Source organism: Jaculus jaculus, chromosome 8 (assembly GCF_020740685.1).
Source record: "Jaculus jaculus isolate mJacJac1 chromosome 8, mJacJac1.mat.Y.cur, whole genome shotgun sequence".
Taxonomy (NCBI): domain Eukaryota; kingdom Metazoa; phylum Chordata; class Mammalia; order Rodentia; family Dipodidae; genus Jaculus; species Jaculus jaculus.
In genome coordinates this window covers 115,824,568-115,846,925 of record NC_059109.1, presented here as the reverse complement: position 1 = coordinate 115,846,925, position 22,358 = coordinate 115,824,568, and the positions used below count along the sequence as shown (strand labels likewise).

Here is a 22,358-nt window from a genome sequence, read left to right as displayed (position 1 = left end):
AGAGAGAAAAAGAGGTGGGGGTGGGGGGAAGAGAAAGAGAGAGGGAGGAAATATGGTGCACCAGGGCCTCTAGCCACTATGAACAAACCCCAGGCACATGCACCACCTTGTGCATCTGGCTAACGTGGGTCCTGGGGAATCAAACCTTGAACTGGGGTCCTTAGGCTTCACAGGCAAGCACTTAACTGCTAAGCCATCTCTCCAGCCCCAGGTTTTTTATTTATTTATTTTTATTACTTTCCCAAACTGTCCTGCATTGGAGATGACAGTGACCCAGTTCTGGCTAATGAGCTCTAAAGTGGAAAACTATTGGATAAAACTCTTAAAAAAGCCATTGTGTTTCCTCCTCTCTGTCTGGAATGCCTATGTAATGGCTGGAATAACAGCCATAATGTGAACATTGGAATGATGAGAGTGAGAAGCTAGAGAGGACCTGGACTCTTGACGACTTCCAGAACAGCTGTCCTAAATCTGGAATGCTTACTTCTAGACTAGTGCATTAAGAAAAATAAAAGAACATGTATGGAGCCGTTTGTAGTGGTTTTCTGTGATCTGCTTGCACAGAAGCAACTCTAACAGGTTCTCAGAACAGACATCCAAGTCTGTGTATGGGGTCATTAAAGCAGCTCACAAATGCTCAAGTTCTCCTCCTGAGCACATAGTAGGATTGTACTTTTCACCCTTGGAATCAGCCTTGCTGCTTTGGTAAGTTTTCTTAGCAAATGGACAGGTGATAGGCTAGGTAGATACATTAAAAGCTAGCCCTTAATTCTTAACATTTCCTTCTCCTGCCTTACTGACCAGGGAAGCATGGATCAAGATAGGGTCCCCAAGCCAAGAATGGTGGCACAGCCTTTAAGCCCAGAATTAAGGAGGCTGAGGCAGGGCATCTTTAGTTCAAGGTCAGCATGGGCTAACATAAGCCTCAGAGAGAGAGAGAGGAAGAGAGAGAGAGAGAGAGAGAGAGAGAGAGAGAGAGAGAGAGAGAGAGAGATATCAGGAGGAAGAAAGAAAGGAAGGGAGGGAGGGAAGAAGGGAGGACAGAAGGAAGGGAGGAAAGGAGGGAGGAAGAATTTCTAGTGGCTTGGGCCCCTGAGTGAGCGTAAGCCAAGACCTCCCCAGTGATGTGCCATAGGCAAGTACTATGAGAAAAAAGTTAATACGAACGTAGTTATCACTGCACTGAGCCTTGAGGATTGTTTACAAATGCAACACAATATTTTATTTTATCTTAACTTAATATCTGTGTTTTATTATCAACCTGGGAATAATTCCTAAAGGTGTGCATGTTCTATTTTTTTTTCTTATTTTCATTTGTCAAGGTAAGGTCTCACTCTAACCCAGGCTGACCTGGGATTTACTATGTCGTCTCAGGCTGGCCTTGAACTCACAGAGATCTTCCTACCTCTGCCTCCAAAGTGCTGGGATTAAAGGCATGCGCCACCATGCCTGTCCTAAATTTTGATACACATTATCAAACTGCACTGTGGAAAGGTTATCTCAGCTTACACTCCAGTAGTGCATGATGGAGCCTGTTACATTTTTGCCAACAATGGGTTTTGCCAATCTGACAGGTAAGAAAAATATGTCAGGACTGGGAGTATATCTCCACAGGAGAGCACTTTCCTAGCATGTATGAGGTCCTGGGTTTGAACCACAGAACAGAAAAAAAAATTTTCTATGTTTGTAAAATCCTACCTGTTTGTTTATTTATTTATGTATATGCACATGTGCACTCCAGGGCCTCGCTGCTGCAAAGGAACTCCAGAAACTGGGACCATTTTTATGTATCTGGGCCAACAGGCTTTGCAAGCCAGCATTTTTAACACTGAGCTCTTTCCAGCCACTTACCTTTTTTACCATTTTTTTTCCTTTAAATGGGGACTAGAGAGATGGCTTAGCAGTTAGAGGGGCTTGCCTGAGAAGCCTAAGGGCCCAGGTTCAATTCTCCAGTACTCACATAAGCCAGAATCACAAGAGGGTTCAGGCTTCTGGAATTTGTTTGCAGTGACTGGAGGCCCTGGTGCACCCATTCTCCCTCTCTCTCAAATAAATATGTAAGTAAATAAATATAATACTTAAAAATATAGGAACCCTAAGAGATATATAAAGGGCTGAGGCTAAAGAAAGGTTGCTGTTGACAAGTAAGGAGAACAGAATCTAATGAGCCCTCATTCTATGGCAGGCATTGTACCTGGAGCCTTATTCAACATTCATTCCCCAGTCATCAACCAAGTACTGTAGGTGCCAAAGAAACATGAAGTTTCCTCTTGGGAAGCCTTTCGTGCATCTCTGCTTGTATCTGTATCTGTGGTGAGAGCTACAGTGTGGCCTAAAATAGCATGCTGCTCAGAGTGGATCACGGACATTGATTGTTCTTCGGATGCAGCAAGAGTCAGATATTCCAACTTCCCACAATGTCAAGGACACAGGACCATCTGTTGCTGTGCTCACCCTCTACTGGCAGTAAAAGTAAAGTTCACTGAGTTTCTCTCTGAGGAAGTCTGAACACAAGGAGCTGGCTGGGCAGGGGCTGGAGAGATGGCTTAGCAGTTAAGGTGTTTGCCTGCAAAACCTAAGGACTCAGGTTCAATTCTCCAGGACCCATGTAAGTCAGATGCACAAGGTGACACACGCATCCAGAGTTCATTTGCAGTGGCTGGAGGCCTTGGTGCCCCCACTCTCTCTTTTTCTCTCTCTGCCTTTCTCTCTCACAAATAAATAAAAGTAAAAAATATATATATTTTTAGAAAGTTTATGGAAGCTTTTCACATGAAGGATCAGAGTTTAGAAAACGTTCTAAGGAACAAACTACACTCCTTTGCTGGCACAAGGTCCCCACCTGCTGTCTTAAGATGACCTCTGCTTTACTTTTCTCAGAATAAAGTCCCAGCACCATTGAAGCCTGCGGCACTTACTTAAGTTCTGAAATTAACCTACCTCTGAGGAAAGACAGGAATCTGCCCATTATAAAAGTACCTGCACCTGACCAGGCGTGGTGGCGCAAGCCTTTAATCCCAGCACTCTGGAGGCAGAGGTAGGAGGATCTCTGTGAGTTTGAGGCCACCCTTAGTGAATTCCAGGTCAGCCTGGGCTAGAGCGAGACCCTTCCAAAAAAAAGTACCTAACCTGAAGAGATGGCTCAGCAATTAAGGCTCTTGCCTGCAAAGCCTAAGGATCTGACTTCAATTTCCCAGTACCCATGTAAAGCCAGATGCACAAAGTGGTCCATGCATCTGGAGTCTGTCTGCAGTCGCTGGAGGTCTTGGCATTCTCTCTGTCTGTCCTCTTCTATCCCTATTTTTGCTTGCAAATAAATAAATATATATTTTTAAAGTATCCTAGGCAGGAGCTAGACAGTTGGCTCAGTGGTTAAAGGTGCTTGCTTGTGAAGCCTGGGTTCAATAACTCAGTGCCCAAGTGAACCCAGAGGCACAGAGTGGCACATGCATTTGGGGGTCATTTGCAGTGGCAGAAGGCCCTGGCACGCTCATTCTCTCTCTCTTTCTCTGTCTGACTCTTTCTCTCTGTTGTCTGTCTCTCTCAAATCAATAAATAAAAATATTTTTTTAAAATACCCTAGGGCTGGAGAGATGGCTTAGCGGTTAAGGCACTTGCACGGGAAGCCCGAGAATTCCTGTTCCAATCCTTCAGATCTCACGCTGTACAGCCAGCAAGTGATGCAAGCATGCAATGCCACGCATGCACACAAGGTGGTGCATGTGTCCCATTCACAGCAGCTGAAAAGCTCTGGTGTGTCTGTCCTCTCTCTCTCTCAAAAAAAATACAGTAGTGCCGGGTGTGGTGGAGCACGCCTTTAATCTCAGCATTTGTGAAGTAGAGGTAGGAGGACTGCTGAGAGTTCGAGGCCACCCTGAGACTACATAGTGAATTTCAGGTCAGTTTGGGCTACAGGGAGACCCTATCTCAAAAAAATAAAACATAAAAAGTACCCTAGCCATTTCATTCTTACTTAAGTTACTTAAATTAACAAACTCCTCTCTTCAATAATTAATTAAGTTAGGGGAGAGAGAGAAGAGAGAATGGGCATGCCAGGGCCTCTTGTCGCTATAAATAGGCTCCAGGGAAGCCTAGGCTACAGAGTGAGACCTTTTGTTTATAAAATAAGCAAGCCAATTCTCAGGCTCTTCCAAGAGCTATTACAACCAATACTCCAGAAAGGAAGGTGGATCATTAACAAGATTTCCACGAATTCTGATGCATACTAAAGTTAAAGAACCCTGGGGCTGGGGAGATAGCTCAGTGGTTAAAGACACTTGCTTGCAAAGCCTGCTGGCCCTGGGTTCACGCCTTCAGTTTCCTAGTATCTATGTAAAGCCAGATTTACAAGGTGGTACATACATCTGGAGTTTGTTTACAGTGGCTCAAGGTCCTGGCGCTCCTATTCTATCTGCCTCTCTCTCTCACTCTCTCAAAGAAATAATATTTTTTGATGCAAGTTGAACAAACTGGCTTTTTTTCTTTTTTAATGCGAGAGAGCAAGATAGAGAGAATGGGAGTGCTAGGTTCTCCAGCCACTACAACTGAACTCCAGATGCCCCGTGCATCTACTTGGGTACATGTGTGACCTTGTGCCCTTGCATCACTTTGTGCATTTGGCTTATGTGGGACCTGGAGAGTCAAACATGAGTCTGTAAGCTTTGCAAGTAAGCGCCTAACCACTAAGCCATCTCTCCAGCCCCTGACTTTGCCTTTTATGTGTGAGAGCAAATGCGGCGGCGGTGGGGGGGGGAATTGGTGCACTAGGGCCTCCAGCCACTGTAAATGAACTCCAGATGCCTGTGTCACCTTGTGCACATGTGCAACCTTGAGTGATTGTGTCACCTTGTGATGCAACTAAATTTTTTTTTAAAAAAGTAAAACACAGGGTTGGAAAGATGGCTTAGTGATTAAGGTACTTGCCTACAAGACTTAAGGACCCAGGTTCAATTTTCCAGAACCCACATAAGCCAGATATACATGGTGGCACATGCTTCTGGAGTTCATTTGCAGTGGCTACAGGCCCTAGCCCTCCCATTCCTTCCCTCTCTCATAACTAAATAAATAAAAATAAAATATTTTAAGAAATAAAATAAAAGTGAAACACAGCCAGGCATGGTGGTGCATGCCTTTAATCCCAACATTCGGGAAGTAGGAGAAGTGCTATGAGTTTGAAGCCACCCAAGACTACAGAGTGAATTCCAGGTCATCTTGGGCTTAGAGCTAGACCCTACCTCAAAGGGGAAAAAAAAGCTGAAGCACAACAAAAAACATCCCCATCTGGACATGGTGGTCAGCACTCAGGAGCCTAAGGCAGAAACAGTAAATCTGGTCCTTTAAAAAAAAAAAAGTCATGTTAAAAAAAATTAAACACACACACACACACACACAAACACACACACAGAGTCATGTGAGGGCTGGAGAGATGGCTTAGCAGCTAAGTGCTTGCCTGTGAAGCCTAAGGATCCCGGTTCGAGGCTTGGTTCCCCAGGACCCACGTTAGCCAGATGCACAAGGGGGCGCAGGTGTCTGGAGTTCGTTTGCAGTGGCTGGAAGCCCTGGAGCGCCCATTCTATCTCTCTCTTTCTGTCTCTTTCTCTCTCTGTCACTCTCAAATAAATAAATAAATAATGAACAAAAAAAAAGATGTGAAAATAAATAAATAAAAAAGTGATGTGCCTTACCAAAGTGCTGAAGAGAAGTGACAGTGGAGTGTTCAGTACTAAGTGAGACATCTGTATCACTCCCTCCAGGGCTCAGGGAGCATTTTAGAAGAGGTGGCAGATAGAATGTAAGAGCAAAAGAAACTTGAGGAGTGCTTTGCAATACTGCCTTCCAGATGCAGAGTGGCTGTGATATTCAAAGCCTCACAGCCTGAGGCTACATGGTGAATTCTAGGTCAGCCTGGGCTTGAATAGACCCTACCTAGAAAAACATAAATAAGTAAAGTCACTGTGGCTGGTGGTACCAACAAAAGACCTGCATAATAAGAGGGGAAAAGAATAATGGCATCAAAATAAGAGTCTAGCTGGAAAGAAGGGGATTGGTGGAGGGAGGATTTGTGAGGGAAAAGGGAAGGAGGTGGGAGGGGATTATGATCATGGTTTATTATCTATATGTATGGAGGTTGTCAATGAAAAGTTTTAAAAGACTGGGCTACAGAGATGGTGCAGCGGTTAAGGCATTTGCCTGCAAAGCCTAATATAATGACTCAGTTTCGATTCCCCAGTACCCATGTAAAGCTGAATGGTGCATGCATCTGGAGTTTTGTTTGCAGTGGCTAGAGGCCCTGTTGCGCCCATTCTTTCTCTGTCTCTCTATCTCTTTCTGCTTGCAAGTGAATAAATACATCTTTTTAAAAAAGGTTAAGAACTAAGAAATGGGAAAAAATAAAATCGTGTGTGTATGACGTGGGGAGAGGCACACATGCCCTGGTATGTGTGTGGAGATCTGAGGACAACCTCTGGGTGTTTGTCCACACCTTCCACTTTGCTTGAGAAAGGGTCTTCCTTATGTTTTGAATTTGCCTCTTCATGTATGCCAGTCTAGCTGGCCATGAACGCAGCGATTCTCCTGGCTCTGCCCTCCCATTGTTGTAGGCATGTTGGAATCACAGGCCCATGTGCCACTTTGCATCCAGCCTTCCACGGGTGTCGGAGACTGGGACCAGCAGATTTGCAAGAAAGCACCTTTAACTGTGGGGCCACCTCTCCAGCCCCCTAGTTCCTTTTGAAAGTGTAGATAACCACTTCATTTCCAGGGCTCCTTTGCAGCAAAGGTATTGGATGTGATTTGGATGCCACTGACCTGATGCGCAAGGGTTAGTTTGTGACATCACAGCTGTTCATTGCTTTAGTCAGTGGCTAGAGGAGTGGCTTTCTGAACATGGCAAAAGTAGTAGAGAACCCACAGCAGCCTAGTTCTAGAAGGACTACAAGGCTTGAAGTTGTTTGTACATCATTTTCTGCAGGTTCCCCGCCTCTTCACCTCTCCATTAAATCCCAGTTGAAGAATCGACAATAATTCCCTTTCTACTCACATAACTAGACTTATTCTGGGGCCAGTCTCAGAGATCAGAATCAACAAGGCATCCCCTAGTGGTGCTAGTAAGTTTAACAAGTAGCTCTTTGAAAAAAGCAAAGTATTAATGTACATAAATCTTACTGTTACGAAGGATGTGTCGGCTGGGCATTGTGGCGCACACCTTTAATCCCAGCACTCCGGAGGCAGAGATGGGAGGATGGCTGTGAGTTTGAGGCCAGCCTGGGCTACAGTGAGACCCTGCCTCACAAAAATAAAAACAAAACAAAGCAAACAAAACACTATGAGTTCTCAAGCTAAATATTGTGATTCACACCCATAATCCTCAATTTAGGAAGCTGAGGCAGGTAAATTACTATGAGTTCAAGGCCAGCTTGGGTGACAGAATGAGATCCTATCTTAAACACATACAAAAAAGGTGAGTTCTATGTTTATTACCCTTGTTTCTCATATCTATTTAATTATGGGCTTACATAATTTAATTAGAATGTTGTATTTATTATTTATTTGCAAGGAAGGAGAGAGAGAAATGGGTGCAGCAGGGCCTATGGCCAGTGCCAATGAACTCCAGATGCATGCGTCACTCTGCAGCTGGCTTTACATGAGCACTGGAGAATCAAACCCCGGCCGTCAGGCCCTGCAAATAAGTGCCCATAACTGCTGAGCCATCTCTCTCACTCAACATATATAATTTAGTTTTGTGTTTATATTCGTGCATATGATGCGTGTGTGTGCACACACACATGCTCAGGTGTGTGAGTTTGGGTATGCATGTGTCATGGCATCTGTGTGGAGGTCAGCGGACAGCTTTCAAATGTCAGTCCTCACCTTCCACCTCCTTAGAGGCAGGGCTCTTCATCGTGTACTGCTCCATTCACCAGGCTAGCTGGCCCTCGAACCCCGGGGAAGTTCACCCATCTCTGCCTCCCATCTCACCATAGGCGTGCTGAGATTATAGAAGCCTGCCACAGCTTCCAACTTTTACATTGGGGTCAAAGGTTCCAAACTCAGGCTCTCATGTTCAACTGCTTTACCCACGGAGCCGCCCCTTGAGGCCATAATTTAACTTTTAATAATTATCTATTGCTCTCCCTTTGGGGCCTTGACATTCTTAGTCTAGGCTTATAGTCATTTTATTTTATTGCATTTAATGTTCTCTGCTTGGAATATTGTGGCCCCAGGCAAAGTACAAGACTTTATTTATTTATTTATTTATTTGAGAGTGACAGACACAGAGAGAAAGACAGATAGAGGGAGAGAGAGAGAATGGGCGCGCCAGGGCTTCCAGCCTCTGCAAACGAACTCCAGAAGCGTGCGCCCCCTTGTGCATCTGGCTAACGTGGGACCTGGGGAACCGAGCCTTGAACCGGGTCCTTAGGCTTCACAGCCTAGCGCTTAACCGCTAAGCCATCTCTCCAGCCCTATTTATTTATTTTTTAAGATTTTTATTTGCAAGGAGAGAGAAGGAAAAGAGATAATGGATGCACCAGGGCGTCTTGCAGCTGCAAATGCCCTCCAGACACATGTTCCACTTTGTGTATCTGGCTTTATGTGGATATTGGGGAGTCGAACCTAGGCAGTCAGACTTTGCAAGCAAGTACCTTAACCACTGAGCAATCTCTCCAGCCCCTGCAAGGCATTTTAGATCTGGGCACACAGAAGACACCATGAAGAGATCTTTACCACCCACTCAGAAAACCCACTCTTCTTTTTCCTGCCTGCTAGTCTTGTCTTCCTTCTAGCAGTTGCCTGGTTCATTGGCTTTCTTGTTTATGCTCCTTGCCAAGCTTTCGGACAAGTTTTCCAACTGTATCTTCAGAGCCAGTGAAGGCCTGGCACTTAGTCAACATGTGCTGCTTATTGAATGACTATTGAATGAAATTTTCTATCCCACCCTTTTCTTAGTTGCTCCCACAGACAGAAGAGGGCGCTGTTCATTTCCATTTGATGTATGTGAAGACATGATGAAATGGAATGTTTTCTGGACCTCCTTCCCCTAAACCTGTCCTTCCTCATTTCAGACCAACAGCTAATGGTGTGGGGTGGGAGCAGGTTGATTCTTTTATGTGTTCCCTCTCTCTCTCTTTCTTTCTCTCAAATAAATTAAAAAATATATACATATTTTTTTTTGTTTTTCAAGGTAGGCTCTCACTCTAGCTCAGGCTGACCTGGAATTCACTATGTAGTCTCAGGGTGGCCTTGAACTCTCCGTGTTCCTCCTACCTCTGTCTCCCGAATTCTGGGATTAAAGGCATGCGCCACCATGCCTTGCTAAAATATATATTTTTTAAAAGGCTGGAGAGATGGTTTAGAGGTTAAGGTGCTTGTCTGTGAAGCCCAGGGACGCAGGTTTGACTCCCCAGTACCCACGTAAGCCAGATGCACAAGGCAGTGCTAGTGTCTAGAGTTCGTTTGTAGTGGCTGGAGGCCCTAGTGTGGCCATTCTTTATCTTTCTCTCTCTAAAATAAATATATAAGTAAGCCATATATATATATATTGGTTTTTCGAGGTAGGATCTTTGGTCCTACTCTGGTCCAGGCTGACCTGGAATTAACTCTGTAGTCTCAGGGTGGCCTTGAACTCATGGCGATCCTCCTACCTCTGCCTCCTGAGTGCTGGGATTAAAGGCGTGCTCCACCATGCCTGGCTTAAAACAGTTTTTTAGAAAGATTCTTTTTAAAATTAGTTTTGTATTCAGTGAATACAGTCAAGTTGGTACCATTGTTAGCCTCCTTCCTGTCCCCCCCTACACAGGGACTCTCCTTGTTAGGGTATATGGGTCTTGCATTGTGCGGTTAGCCATCAGTTATGGGTAGGAGGAAATATCTCTGTGTATCATGACCCAACATATGGCTCTGACATTTTTTCCGCCCCCTCTTCTGCAAATTTCCCTGAGCCATGTTGGATTCATTTTAGGTCTGCTTTGGTGATGAGGTCTTGGGAGTCTCTGTGTCTCTGGATATCTGGCTTGGTAGAAGTTGATTGCTCTCTGTGTCTATTTACTTCACCCTTGTGCTGGTACCAGGTTTGCAAAGAAAACAGCACTCTTGCTTGTTTCCCCAACTATTCTAAAAAGATTCTTTTTTTGTGTGGATGAACTGGTAATGATCAGTCCCTTTAATGTTACCAATTTACAATGAACTATTTTGGAGTTTCATTAAATTCAGAGTATTCATTGGTCACTGGAAAGCACCTTTTGTTTCCACCCCTCCTTCCTGACTTCTGGTCCTCATTGAGGTGATTTTTTTTCTTTCTCCTTTTCTTTGAGGTAGAGCCTTTCCTGTCTCAGGTTGATCTGAATTCATTATATAGTCTCAGGCTGGCCTCAAACTCATGGCAATCCTACCTCTGCCTCCTGAGTGCTGCAATTAAAGGTGTGTGCCACCACACTAGTTGAGATGTGTATCACTTACTTTCCAGAGGTCTCTAGAAGATATTTCTCTTACAGATGAAGTTAAGAGAAGCTAAGTGATAGGTCCATTGGTCATGCAACTAACATTGCCTACTTTTCATCCTATGTGAAGACAATTGCATGTAGTGAATGCTGTGGAATTACAGCACATTGAATCTTTTTGTATGAGCCTTGATTTTGCTGGTGAATACATTGATAGTGTGACCCAATTCAACTCCATTTTGGGTTAAGGGTTTCTGGAATTGGCCACAGGATTTTTATGAATCTAAAAGAGCTCCAGACATTACCATAAAGTGAATAAATTTGTGTCTCCTATGTGCATTTTTAAAAAAGTTTTATTTTTATTTTTATTTATTTATTTGAGAAAGAGAGAGAATAGACATGTGTAAACAAACTTCAGATGCATGTGCCACCTTGTGCATCTGGCTTATGTGGGTCCACTAAGCCATCCCTCCAGCACTGCATTTTTTGTTTTTTTTTTTTTGAAGCAGGATCTGCCTCATTCTAGCCAGGACTTACCTGGATCTCATACTCGGTAGCTCCAGGCTGGCCTTGAACTCACAGTGATTCTCCTACCTCAACCTCCTGAGTACTGGGATTAAAGGTGTGAGCCAGTACACCAGATTTCATATTATCTTTTTATTTTATTTATTGATTTGAGGGAGAGAGAGAAAGGGAAATAGATGAGTAGAGAGAGAAAGAGAATGGGTACACCAGGGCCTCCAGCCAGTGAAAATGAACTCCAGACACATGTACCACCTTGTGCATCTGGTTTACATGGGTACTGGGGAATCAAACCTGGGCCCTTAGGCTTAGCTTTTTTTTTTTTTTTTTTCGAGGTAGGGTCTCACTCTGGCCCAGGCTGACCTGGAATTCACTATGTAGTCTCAGGGTGGCCTTGAACTCATGGTGATCCTCCTACCTCTGCATCCCAAGTACTGGGATTAAAGGCATGTGCCACCACGCCTGGTTTAGGCTTAGCTTTTTTTCCCTATTTTTCAAGGTAGGTCCTTGAACTCACAGTGATTCTCCTACCTTTGCCTCCTGAGTGCTGGGATCAAAGGTGTGTATCACTATGCCAGGTCATATGATTTTTTTTTTTTTTACAAATATTTATATTTAGCTCTTTGGTCTTGGCAGCAAAAGTAAGAGGATGAGGGAATGTCCTCATTTGGAAAGTGGAGCAATAAGACACATACATTGTGTTGCCACTGTGGCTCTAAGGCCTACCACCTTTAGAAGTTCACCTGTGACAAATGTGGCCACTCTGCTAAACATAGCAAGAGAAAGTATAACTGGGGTGCCAAGGCTATGACTGAAATACTACTGGAACTGGGCGAATGAAGCATCTAAAAATTGTCTATTGCAAAATCAGGCATGAATTCCATGAGGGAACAATACCTATACCCAAGAGGGTAGCTGTTGCAACATCCAGTTCATCCTGAGAATTTTGGCTGCCAATAATAATAAATGTTCTGATTAAAAAAAATTTTTTTTTGGTATTTCGAGGTAGGGTCTCACTCTAGCCCAGGCTGACCTGGAATTCACTACGTAGTCTCAGGGTGGCCTTGAACTCATGGTGATCTTCCTCAAAAAAAAAAAATACTTTTACCCATTTTTTTGTTTATTTATTTATTTGAGAGTGACAGAGAGAAAGAGAGAGAGAGAGAGAGAGAGAGAGAGAGAGAGAGAGAGAGAGAGAGAGAGAGAATGGGTGCACTAGGGCCTCCAGCTACTGCAAACAAGCTCCAGACACGTGCACTCCCTTGTGCATCTGGCTAACGTGGGTCCTGGGGAATTGAGCCTCAAACCTGGGTCCTTAGGCTTCACAGGTAAGTGCTTAACTGCTAAGTCATCTCTCCAGCCCTCAAAAATTTTTTGAAAAAAGTTATTTTCGAGCAGAGAGAGATAGAATAGAGACAGACAGAATGGGCATGCCAGGGCTTCTAGTTACTGCAAATGAACTCCAGATGCATGCAACTCTTTGTGCATCTGACTTTATGTGGGTACTGGAGAACTGAGCCAGGGCCTTTAGGCTTTGTAGGCAAGCACCTTAACAGCTGAGCCATTTTTCCAGCCTTCATTATTATCTTTATTTTTTGGTTTTTCGAGGTAAGGTTTTTTCTAGCCCAGGCTGACCCGGAATTCACTATGGAGTCTCAGGGTGGCCTCGAACTCACGGCAATCCTCCTACCTCTGCCTCCAGAATGCTGGGATTAAAGGCGTGTGCCACCACGCCCCGCATTATTATCTTTTAAAAAATATTTTTATTGGACTCAGTGTCTCAGTACCCATGTAAAGCCAGATGCACAGAGTGGTGCATGCATCTCAGCCTGTTTGCAGCAGCTGGACGCCCTGGTGTGCCCATTCTCTCTCCCTCGCTCCCTCCCTCCCTTTCTCTCTTTCTCCCAGGCGTGGTGGCACACGCCTTTATCCCAGCACTTGGGAGGTTGAGGTAGGAGGATCACTGTGAGTTTGAGGCCAGCCTGAGACTACATAGTGAATTCTATCTAAGTCAACCTGGGCTATAGCAAGGTCCTACCTTGAAAAAAAATCAAAAAATTATTTATTTGAGAGAGAGAGAAAAAAAATAGATCTATCAGGGCCTCTTGCTGCTGCAAACCAAATCCATATGCATGCACCATGTAGTACATCTGGCTTTATGTGGGTACTGAGAAATTGAACCTGGTCTGCAGGCTTTGTAAACAAGCACCTTTAACAGTTGAGCCATCTCTTCAGCCCAGAATTACAATATTATCTTTGTGTGTGTGTGTGTGTGTGTGTGTGTGTGTGTGTGTGTGTGTGTGTTTGCACGTATGCCAGGGGACAACTTCAAGTACCATTCTCAGGAGTTCTTCTATTTTTTTTTCACATTTTCATACATATGGATTGTTTTGATGATATGTGCCTCACATTCTCCCCCTCAGCCACACTGTTCACTTTCTCCTCACCAGTGGCTGCCACACAGAAGAGAATGATTCTTCCTTCCCTGGCAACCTTTCAAGTTCATAGACCCTACAGGGAAGCTTCAACTGTTCTTTGGCTAAGGGGAGAAGATATGCCTCTCAAAAAAACCCTAAATATATGTTTACCCTCTTTGATCCATGCTGCTCTTACGCCTGGTTAGAGAACCTACCTTTGTAAATATTTATTTGAGGGAGAAGTGGAAAGGGACAGGAAAGAAAGAAAGAAAATGGACATGCCAGGGCCTCTTTTGCATCTGGCTACCTGGGCCACCAGACTTTCCAAGCAAATATTTTTAACCTCCAAGCCATCTTCCCAGCCCCGAGAGTCCTCTTTTTACAGATGGTGGTGAATACTGGAGAGATCTGACACCTGCCGGAATGACAAGAAAAGAAAGTGGAGTGACTAGCCCAGGACACGTCGTCTCTCACTGTTCCGAGGTAGGGCCTCTCCTCAGCCTGGCGCTCACCAATTAGGCTAGCCTGGCTGGTCATCAAGCCCCAGGGACTCTCCTGTCTGCCTTTCCGCACAGGTGTAGGTCACCACATCCATCCATCTTTAAAAAATTTTAATATATTTATCTATTTAGTTGAGAGAGATAAGAGGCAGATAGCGAGAATGGGCACGCCAGGGCCTCTAGCCACTGCAAACTACAGATGCTGCACTACCTTGTGCATCTGGCTTTATACGGGTACTGGGGAATCAAACCTTGGTCCTTTGGCTTTGTAGGCAAGTGCCTTAACCTCTAAGTCATCTCTCCAGTATGGTTTTTTTTTTTTTTTTTAAATATGGGTTGTGGGAATCAAATTAATCTTTCTACTTGCAAGTCAAGCACTTTACTGACTGACTTAGTTCCCAGCCCCACTGTCCGTGTTTTCAAGTGTACATGAATGCTATTGTAATTAATAGTTGTGTGAATACAAAAAATCACTGTGATTACCAACTCACAACACTCCTTAAAATTTAACAATACACTCTTGTAGGCCAGTACAAGCCAGTTCTGTACACAATCAATCTTGCCCCCTCCTTTGCTCTAATGGCTCAGTACCTCATGGCACATCTTCCGTCACCTTCTTTGGGAAGCCCTCCTTAAAGCCTCCAGCCTTGGAGAGTTTCCTCTCTTGAACTTTTGAACCTCACTCAGTTTGTGTATATCACATGGTAGTCGGTACTGATGACTTTGTGTGTGCTTGACATCTAATGGAAGATTTTGTACCAAAGTGTCATCACCTTGGTAAAAACGCAATATATAGGGCTGGAGAGATGGCTCAGCAGCTAAGGTGCTTGCCTGCAAAGCCTAAGGGTCCAGGTTCAATTCCCCAGTACCCATGTAAAGCCAGGTGCTTAAGGTGGCACATGCAGCTGCAGTTGTTTTTGCAGTGGTTAGAGGCCCTGACACACCTATTCTCTCTATCTGCCCCCCTATAGATAAATGAACTATTGTAAAAAACCACAGTCTATATATTTGGTGAGTTACAATGTAAAGAAATGGCAGAGCCAACTCCAATCCAAGTTCTTGAGAAGAGCTTTGGAGCCAGACAGACCTGAGCTGAACCTTGCCCCTGAGCTGACCTATGTGACCTTGGACCCACCTGTGCTCATTTCCTCCTCTGTTAAATGGGAACAATGATCACACCCATCTTAGAGGTGTTGGGGGGGGGGTAGGGGGGAGGCTATTGTGACTGAAATGAGAAAAAACGTGAAGCATTATGAAGGACCTCACCTGTGGTTCCAGTTACCTATACTACCAGTCTGAACATAGTGAATGGAAAGTTCCAGGAATACACAGTCTGTAAGTTTGTAATTGCACACCCCTCTGAGCAACACGATTACACTTCATGCCATCCAACTCTGTCCTGCATGGGAGAAGAACCATGCCTTTGGCCAGTGTGTCCATACTATTATGCTACCTGCCTGTCACCGGATTCTCACCTTGCAGATAAATATGACAAAGGATGAATCCATAAAGTTCTTCGACACCACCTGTCCGCTCGAGAACTTCTCTATCCTTCCCAGGCTTACCAGTGTCCGGAGTTTCTCATCAGTCCAAGATTGAAACAGATCCAGTTGCCTGAAGGGAAAAGCCTGTTAGGATCCATCACCCTCCATTACATAGGGAACCCAGAGTTCAGCTTCTTCTAGAAAGGGACCACTCTGTTCAACTCTTGCAAATGCCCAGAGTGGAATATTTCCCCATGACCCACTGTAACCCATGTTCTGTGCTCCCTTCTCTCTTTTTTTTTAAAGTTAACTATTTATTTATTTATTTGAGATAGTAAGAGAGAAAGAGGCAGAGAGAGAAAGAGAAAGAGAGAGAGAAAGAAAGAAAGAATGGGTATGCCAGGGCCTCTCGCCAATGCAAACAAATTCCAGATGCATGCACCACCTTATACATCTGGCTTATGTGGATCCTGGGGGATTGAACCAAGGTCCTTTGGCTTTGCAGGCAAACACCTTAACCGCTAAGCCATCTCTCCAGCCCATGTGATCCCTTCTCAAGGCCTTCTCTCCAGCCAAATGCATCCACTTTGTTGCTGCTCATAGAACCCTGGGGTGATATATGCAACACCTTGCTTCTCTCACTCTGCTCCTTCACTTAAGAACCTTCTTTCTGAACCGGGTGTGGTGGCTCATGCCTTTAATCCCAAAATTTGGGAGGCAGGGGTAGAAGGATTGCCATGAGTTCAAGGCCATCCTGAGACTACCAAGTGAATTCCAGGTCAGCCTGGGCTAGAAGGAGACGCTACCTTAAAAAAAAAAAAAAAATTAACCAGGCGTGGTGGTGCACGCCTTTAATCCCAGCACTCGGGAGGCAGAAGTAGGAGGATCGCCATGAGTTCGAGGCCTCCCTGAGACTCCATAATGAATTCTGGGTCAGCCTAGGCTAGAGTGAGACCCTATCTCAAAAAAACAAAAAACAAACAAACAAACAAAAACCTTCTTTTTTTTTTATTTATTTGAGAGAGAAAGAGAGAATGGGTGTGTCAGGGCCTCCTACCACTGCAAACGAACTCCAGACACATGTGTCACTTTGTGCATCTGGCTTTATGTGGGTGCTGAAGTATCAAATTCAGGCATCAGGCTTTGCAAACAAACACCTTTAATCCACTTAGCCACCTCTCCATCCTGGTTCTCAAATTTTTATTTTGCTTTGCTTTGATCTGTCAAATAAACTCAAATAAATTCAATTGGTCTGTAGAATTTTCCTTTTAACAATGCTATGAGCTGAAGTTCAGTTGTCAGACCTATTTTTCCACAATTTGAAAACATAAAATTAGTCTTCCCTTCAGAACCCCTCCAGGCCTCAACCCCTCCATGACACTACCTCTTCTTGCTCAGTCACAGGGGCCAGACCACTCAGTTCAGTATACTTCTCTATGGCTGTGTAACCATACAACCTGCACTTTTGGGGCCAGTCCAGATACTTCCTTGGGTTTTCTTTCTTTCTTTTTTTTTTTTTAACAGAGAGGCAAATAAACTAAATACATATGCTTTAGTTTAATCGTCCTTAGATGAACTTTCAAGTATATGTTCAATACAAAAATGTTTTTGTGGCTGGAGAGATGGCTTAGAGGTTAAAGTACTTTCCTGCAAAGCCTAATGACCTGAGTTCAATTCCCCAGTACCCATGTAAAGCCAGAAGCACAAAGTGGCACATGAATCTGGAGTTCATTTACAGTGGCTGGAGGCCCTGGTGTGCCATTCTCTGTCTCTCTTCTCTCTCTCTATCTCTCTCTGCTTGCAAATAAATAAATAATTTAAAAACCAAAAAAATATTTAAAAAAAAACAACAAAAATGTTTGTGTGTGTGTAGGTGTGTTTCCTGGTTTTTGGTCTTTACATATGGTCCCCATAGATAACATGCTTTCTTTCTGACTCGTGGTTATAATTATTTACTTACTGTTCTTCTTCTTTGTTTTTTCCATCTCATGTATCTCAGGCTGGCCTCAAACCCACTATGGAGCACAGAATAGCCATGATCACCTTCTGAACCTCCTGCCTCTACCTCCAAAGTTCTGGCGTCAAATTTTGTGGCCTTCCAAGTGCTAGAAGCCACCATGCCCAGCTTCATTTTTTCAATATTTACTTACATATTTTTTTGTTGAGCATCACATGTGCTTGGCAATGTGACAATAGGAGGATCAGAAGGGTGAAAGGACAAGTTTTGTCCCTGCCATCATACTGCTTATTATTGGACATGGCATGCAAACTATAAAGAACTTACCTCACAATGGAAAGTCACACTATAGGTAGAGGCTTTAAAAGAACACAGGGTACAACTGAAGAATAGACCCTGTATATTCTGAGGCAGATGAGGTAGGTCAGTGAGACCCAGGGACTTCTGAATCATTCTTGACCTGTACCCATCCTAAACCTTGGCACTTTCATCTATAAACTGAAGAAAAGACGAGAAACTCCTCAGGGTAGTGAATGGGAGATAGATGTGAGAAAAGGCCCTGCTTGGCCTAGCCTGTTTCAATCTGTGAGCTATTCTGATGTTTGCTGTTCCACAAGGAAGGGGAGCTGGGACCCAAAGACCAAGCAGAAGTTGGGCTAGACAGACAACTTGGAACGGAGATGGTTTTCTGGTTCCCACCAGGCCAAGGGCAAAATCAAATACTAATAAAGGAAGAGAAAAAGATGCTGAGTGATGGAGCCTTACCTGAAGAATTCATATCGATACTGTGTTTCCTTTTGAACTTCCTCATCAAGCTTGTTAGCAAGGAAGTCCTCTCTGTCAACTACCAGGAACTCCGACTCTTCCATGCACACCACGGTGGCCCTCCTTACTGCAGAGTTCAGAAGACCCATTTCCTGTTGGGCAAATAGGGACAAGGACAAGTGTTGAGGCCACCTCCAACTTCCTGCTTATGGTCCTGCACATATTTTCCCTGTTTCAGTCTCCTTCCAGAAATCTCCAGGCTTCAGGTTCCCTTGTCCCCACTCCATACTCCTGCTCATTCCCCCACTACACACACCCTTTATCTGCTGCTTGTAGAAAAGAAGCAGAGGGCTGAAGAAATGGCTGAGCGGTTAAGGCATTTGCCTGCAAAGCCAAAGGACCACGGTTTGATTCCCCATGACCCACATTAAGCCATATGCAGAAAGGGGCACATGCATCTGGAGCTCACATCTGGAGTTCATTTGCAGTGGATGGAGGCCCTGGTGTACCCATTTTCTCTCTCTCTCACACACACATCTGTCTGTCTTTCTCGCTCTTAAATAAATAAACAAAAATAAAATAAAATAGAAAAAAAAAGAAGCAATAGAGGAAACTGGAGAGGTCCACGTGTAGAGTCACTGCATGTATGAGGGGCTAAACAGGGAATGTACTCCTTTAGCATCAGCGGAGAGATCGGCTCTGGACATTACCTGGTCCAATTCATTCAGCATTTGACAAATAAGGGGCCCACACTAGTCAGTGGCTTGCACAGAGTTTGAAAAAGCAGGTTAGAGCCTGGCTAAGATGCTGGAGCAAGAGTGCTGTTCACACCTCAACCCCGACCCCAAGCACTGGAAATGAGGCCCTTCCCCTTGGCTTACCCCAAAACAGCCACCCTTGTGCAGCAATGTCGGGTGAGGGTCCAGAAAGGCGCTGCTGCCATCATCATCCTCGGTCACCGCGACTGTGCCCAGATAGATGAAATAGAAGCTGTTGCCCCTCTGCCCTTTCTTGACGATCACACGCCTGCGACCAAACCTGGGGAAAGACCATGGCCATGTGATCTGGTGGCAACGAGGAGGCGGGGGCATACCAGGAAGAGCTCTGAACTCCTTTGCCTGGGGTATGAAAGCACAGGCTTGAACCAGGAGAGACTTTGGAGGAGTTCAGAGAGTCCATCAAGCTGAACCGTCCATCACCTATCCAACTATTTGCCCGAGTTCAACTGAGGCTCCCTGCAAGCATGGACTTTGTCAAGTCTGGCTCACTGCTGAATGTACTCAGGACCCAGTAAATGCCCAGCTGACAGAGCTAGGTGAGTGACTGAATAGAAGATGAAAACAATGCCTGTGTTTGTAGAACAGCTAAATAATTATGAGAGTCAGACAAGGATCCCAATCCTGGTTCTGCCCACACTTGGATGACACAACAGGTCATAGCCTGTCTTTGAGCCTCACTTTTGTTCTCTTTGTCTTTTCATGGCAGTGTATCTGTGTATGTGTGTAGGGATTGAGGGGGGTTCAGATAGGGTCTCATGTAGTGTAAGTTTGGACTTGAACTTACTATGTAGCCAAGGATGACCTTAAACTCCTAATCTTCCTGCTCCCACCTCCCAAATGCTGAGATTACAGGCATGTCCACCACATGCAGCCAGCTGGGAAATATGGATGAACATGCCTAGAAAGAGACAGATAAGGGCTGGGCAGATAGCTCACTGGGTAAAGTCTTTGCCAAAATGCTAGGAATAGGGGTACATGCCCTAATCCAGCTCCAGAGAGACAGATACAAGGAGTCTAGCTGAATCAGGGGACGCTCAGCGCACTGACAGACCCTGTGGATTGAGGGAGACTCCCAGTACTGACCTCTAGTCTCCATATTCACATGCACATACACACATGGATGCAAGCCATGCACACACCATACACATACACCTGCTCATACATGCACACGCTCATACATGCACCTACACATGCAACAACAGATATATGAAAGAGACATATAAATGGTGGCATTGGGCCTGGAGAGATTGGTCAGTGGTTAAGGTCGTTAGGCTTTGTAGGCAAGCACCTTAACTGTTGAGCAATCTCTCCAGCCCCAAATATTATAGTAACCAATTCTTTTTTTAAAAAAAAAATTTATTTATTTATTTGTTTATTTATTTATTTATTTACTTACTTACTTAAGGGAGAGAGAGAGAGAGAGAGAGAGAGAGAGAGAGAGAGAGAGGCGGGTGGCGCACACCTTTAATCCCAGCACTTGGGAGGCTGAGGTGGGAGGATCGCCATGATTTCATGGCCACCCTGAGCCTGCAGACTGAATTCCAGGCTAGAGAGAGACCCTACCTCAAAAGAGAGAGGAGAGAGACAGAGAGAGAGAGAGAGAGAGAGAAAGTGGGTGCACAAGGGCCTCCAGCCACTGCAAACAAACTACAGACACATGTACCACCTTGTGCATCTGGATTTATGTGGGTCCTGGGGAATTGAACCTGGGTCTTTTGGCTTTTCCAGCAAGTTCTTTTGTTTATTAAATTTTATTTATTTATTTGAGAGTGACAGACACAGAGAGAAGGACAGATAGAGGCAGAGAGAGAGAATGGGCACGCCAGGGCTTCCAGCCTCTGCAAATAAACTCCAGACGCATGCGCCCCCTTGTGCATCTGGCTAACGTGGGACCTGGGGAACCGAGCCTCAAACCGGGGTCCTTAGGCTTCACAGGCAAGCGTTTAACCGCTAAGCCATCTCTCCAGCCCTTCCATCAAGTTCTTTAACTACTAAGCCATCTCTTCAGTCCAAAATACTAGAGTAACCAATTAAAAATATATTTTATTTATTTGAGAGAGAAAGAGGCAGATAGATAGAGAGAGAGACAATGGGTGTTCCAGGGTCTCTAACCACTGCAAACAAACTCCAGACACATGTGCTACCCCATACATCCAGCTCCACATGGGTACTGGAGAATTGAACATAGGTCCTCAGGCTTTGTGGGCAAGTGCCTTAACTGCTAAGCCTTCCCTCCAGTCATGGATTTAGTTCTTACACCTAAACCAAAGCCAATCTGGCTAGACATGGTGGCATATGCCTTTAATCCCAGCACTTGGGAGGCAGAAGTAGGAGGGTTGCCATGAGTTTGAGGCCAGCCTGGGACTACAGACTAAATTCCAGGTCAGCCTGGACTAGAGTGAGACCCTATCTCAAAAAATCCAAAAGTAAAAAAAAAATAAATAAATAAAGCCAATCTGGTTCAGAAAGAACACAAATAAATAAACAAGGCTGAGGGGATGGCTCAGTGGATAGAGCACCCACTGCTCAAGCCTTGAGTTCAGCCCTTCCTAGACCCCATGTCAAAGCTGGGAGCCATGGTGGGCTTCTATAATTCCAGCACACTGGCACGATGGAGGCAAAGTCAGGAGAACTTCCCAGAACACCTGCTGAAAGCAGCAAAGAACAGCAGAGTGAGATTCAAGTGAGATACACAGTGATAACCGGCTCCCAAGAGCTGTTCTCTGACCTTCACACACAACTGCCGTGCACACACATGAACATACACACATGCACCAAAAAAAAAAAAAAAAGATAGGGAGACAGGATAAGGACAGACACCAGATGCTAGGAGCCTGAGTCAGGAGGAACTTGAGTTCAAAGCTAGTATGAGCTACAGGAAATATAGTGATAGTAAATTTTAAAAAGTTATTTATTTATTACAGTGAGATAGAGAGGGAGAGAGAGGGAGAGAGGGAGTGAGAATGGGAGTGCCAGGCTTCTAGCCACTGCAGACGAACTCTGGATGCATGTGCCACCATGTGCATCTGGCTTACATGGGACCTGGAGAGTTGAACCTGGGTCCTTGGGCTTTGCAGGCATGAGCCGTAACTGCTAAGCCATCTCTCCAGCCCAGTGACAGTAAATTTATCATAGTGAGATCTAACCATAAAATAAAACAACATCACTATAACTACAGTGACTTGTTGCCTACATTTATGATGGAGGGAAATACATTTCATGTACAGCTGTGGTGGTCTGCATGAGCTATCCCTTCTGTCCCCAATTGTTTTGAATACTTGGCCCCCAGCTGGTGGCAATTTGGGAGGCAGAGCTTTGCCGGAGTAGGTGTGTTTCTGGGGCAGGCTTGGAGGTGTTACAGCCTCATGCCTCTTGCCAGTAGCAGCTCAGCTCACTCTTGCTGCTTCCCACCATCTGTGGAAAGATGTCCAGCCTTTGCTCTATCATTCTTCTCCTGTCATGAGGGACTTTACCTTCGAGACTGTAAGCCAAAATAAA

The 22,358-nt window shown here is 44.7% G+C and overlaps 1 protein-coding gene and 1 pseudogene across 1 annotated transcript in view; one reads left to right on the top strand and one right to left on the bottom strand.

Moving 5' to 3' along the window:
• Nucleotides 1–22,358, bottom strand: part of LOC123462941 (cyclic nucleotide-binding domain-containing protein 2-like) — a 61,676-nt gene that overhangs the window by 23,587 nt on the left and 15,731 nt on the right. The window contains exons 5-7 of the mRNA XM_045157408.1: nucleotides 18,963–19,119; nucleotides 18,082–18,233; nucleotides 15,351–15,489 (exon numbers count right to left, since the gene is read on the bottom strand). Of these exons, the coding sequence (XP_045013343.1) occupies nucleotides 15,351–15,489; nucleotides 18,082–18,233; nucleotides 18,963–19,119 (448 nt within the window). The remainder of the gene's footprint in view (nucleotides 1–15,350; nucleotides 15,490–18,081; nucleotides 18,234–18,962; nucleotides 19,120–22,358) is intronic.
• On the top strand, nucleotides 1,526–11,899 carry LOC123462765 (annotated as a pseudogene).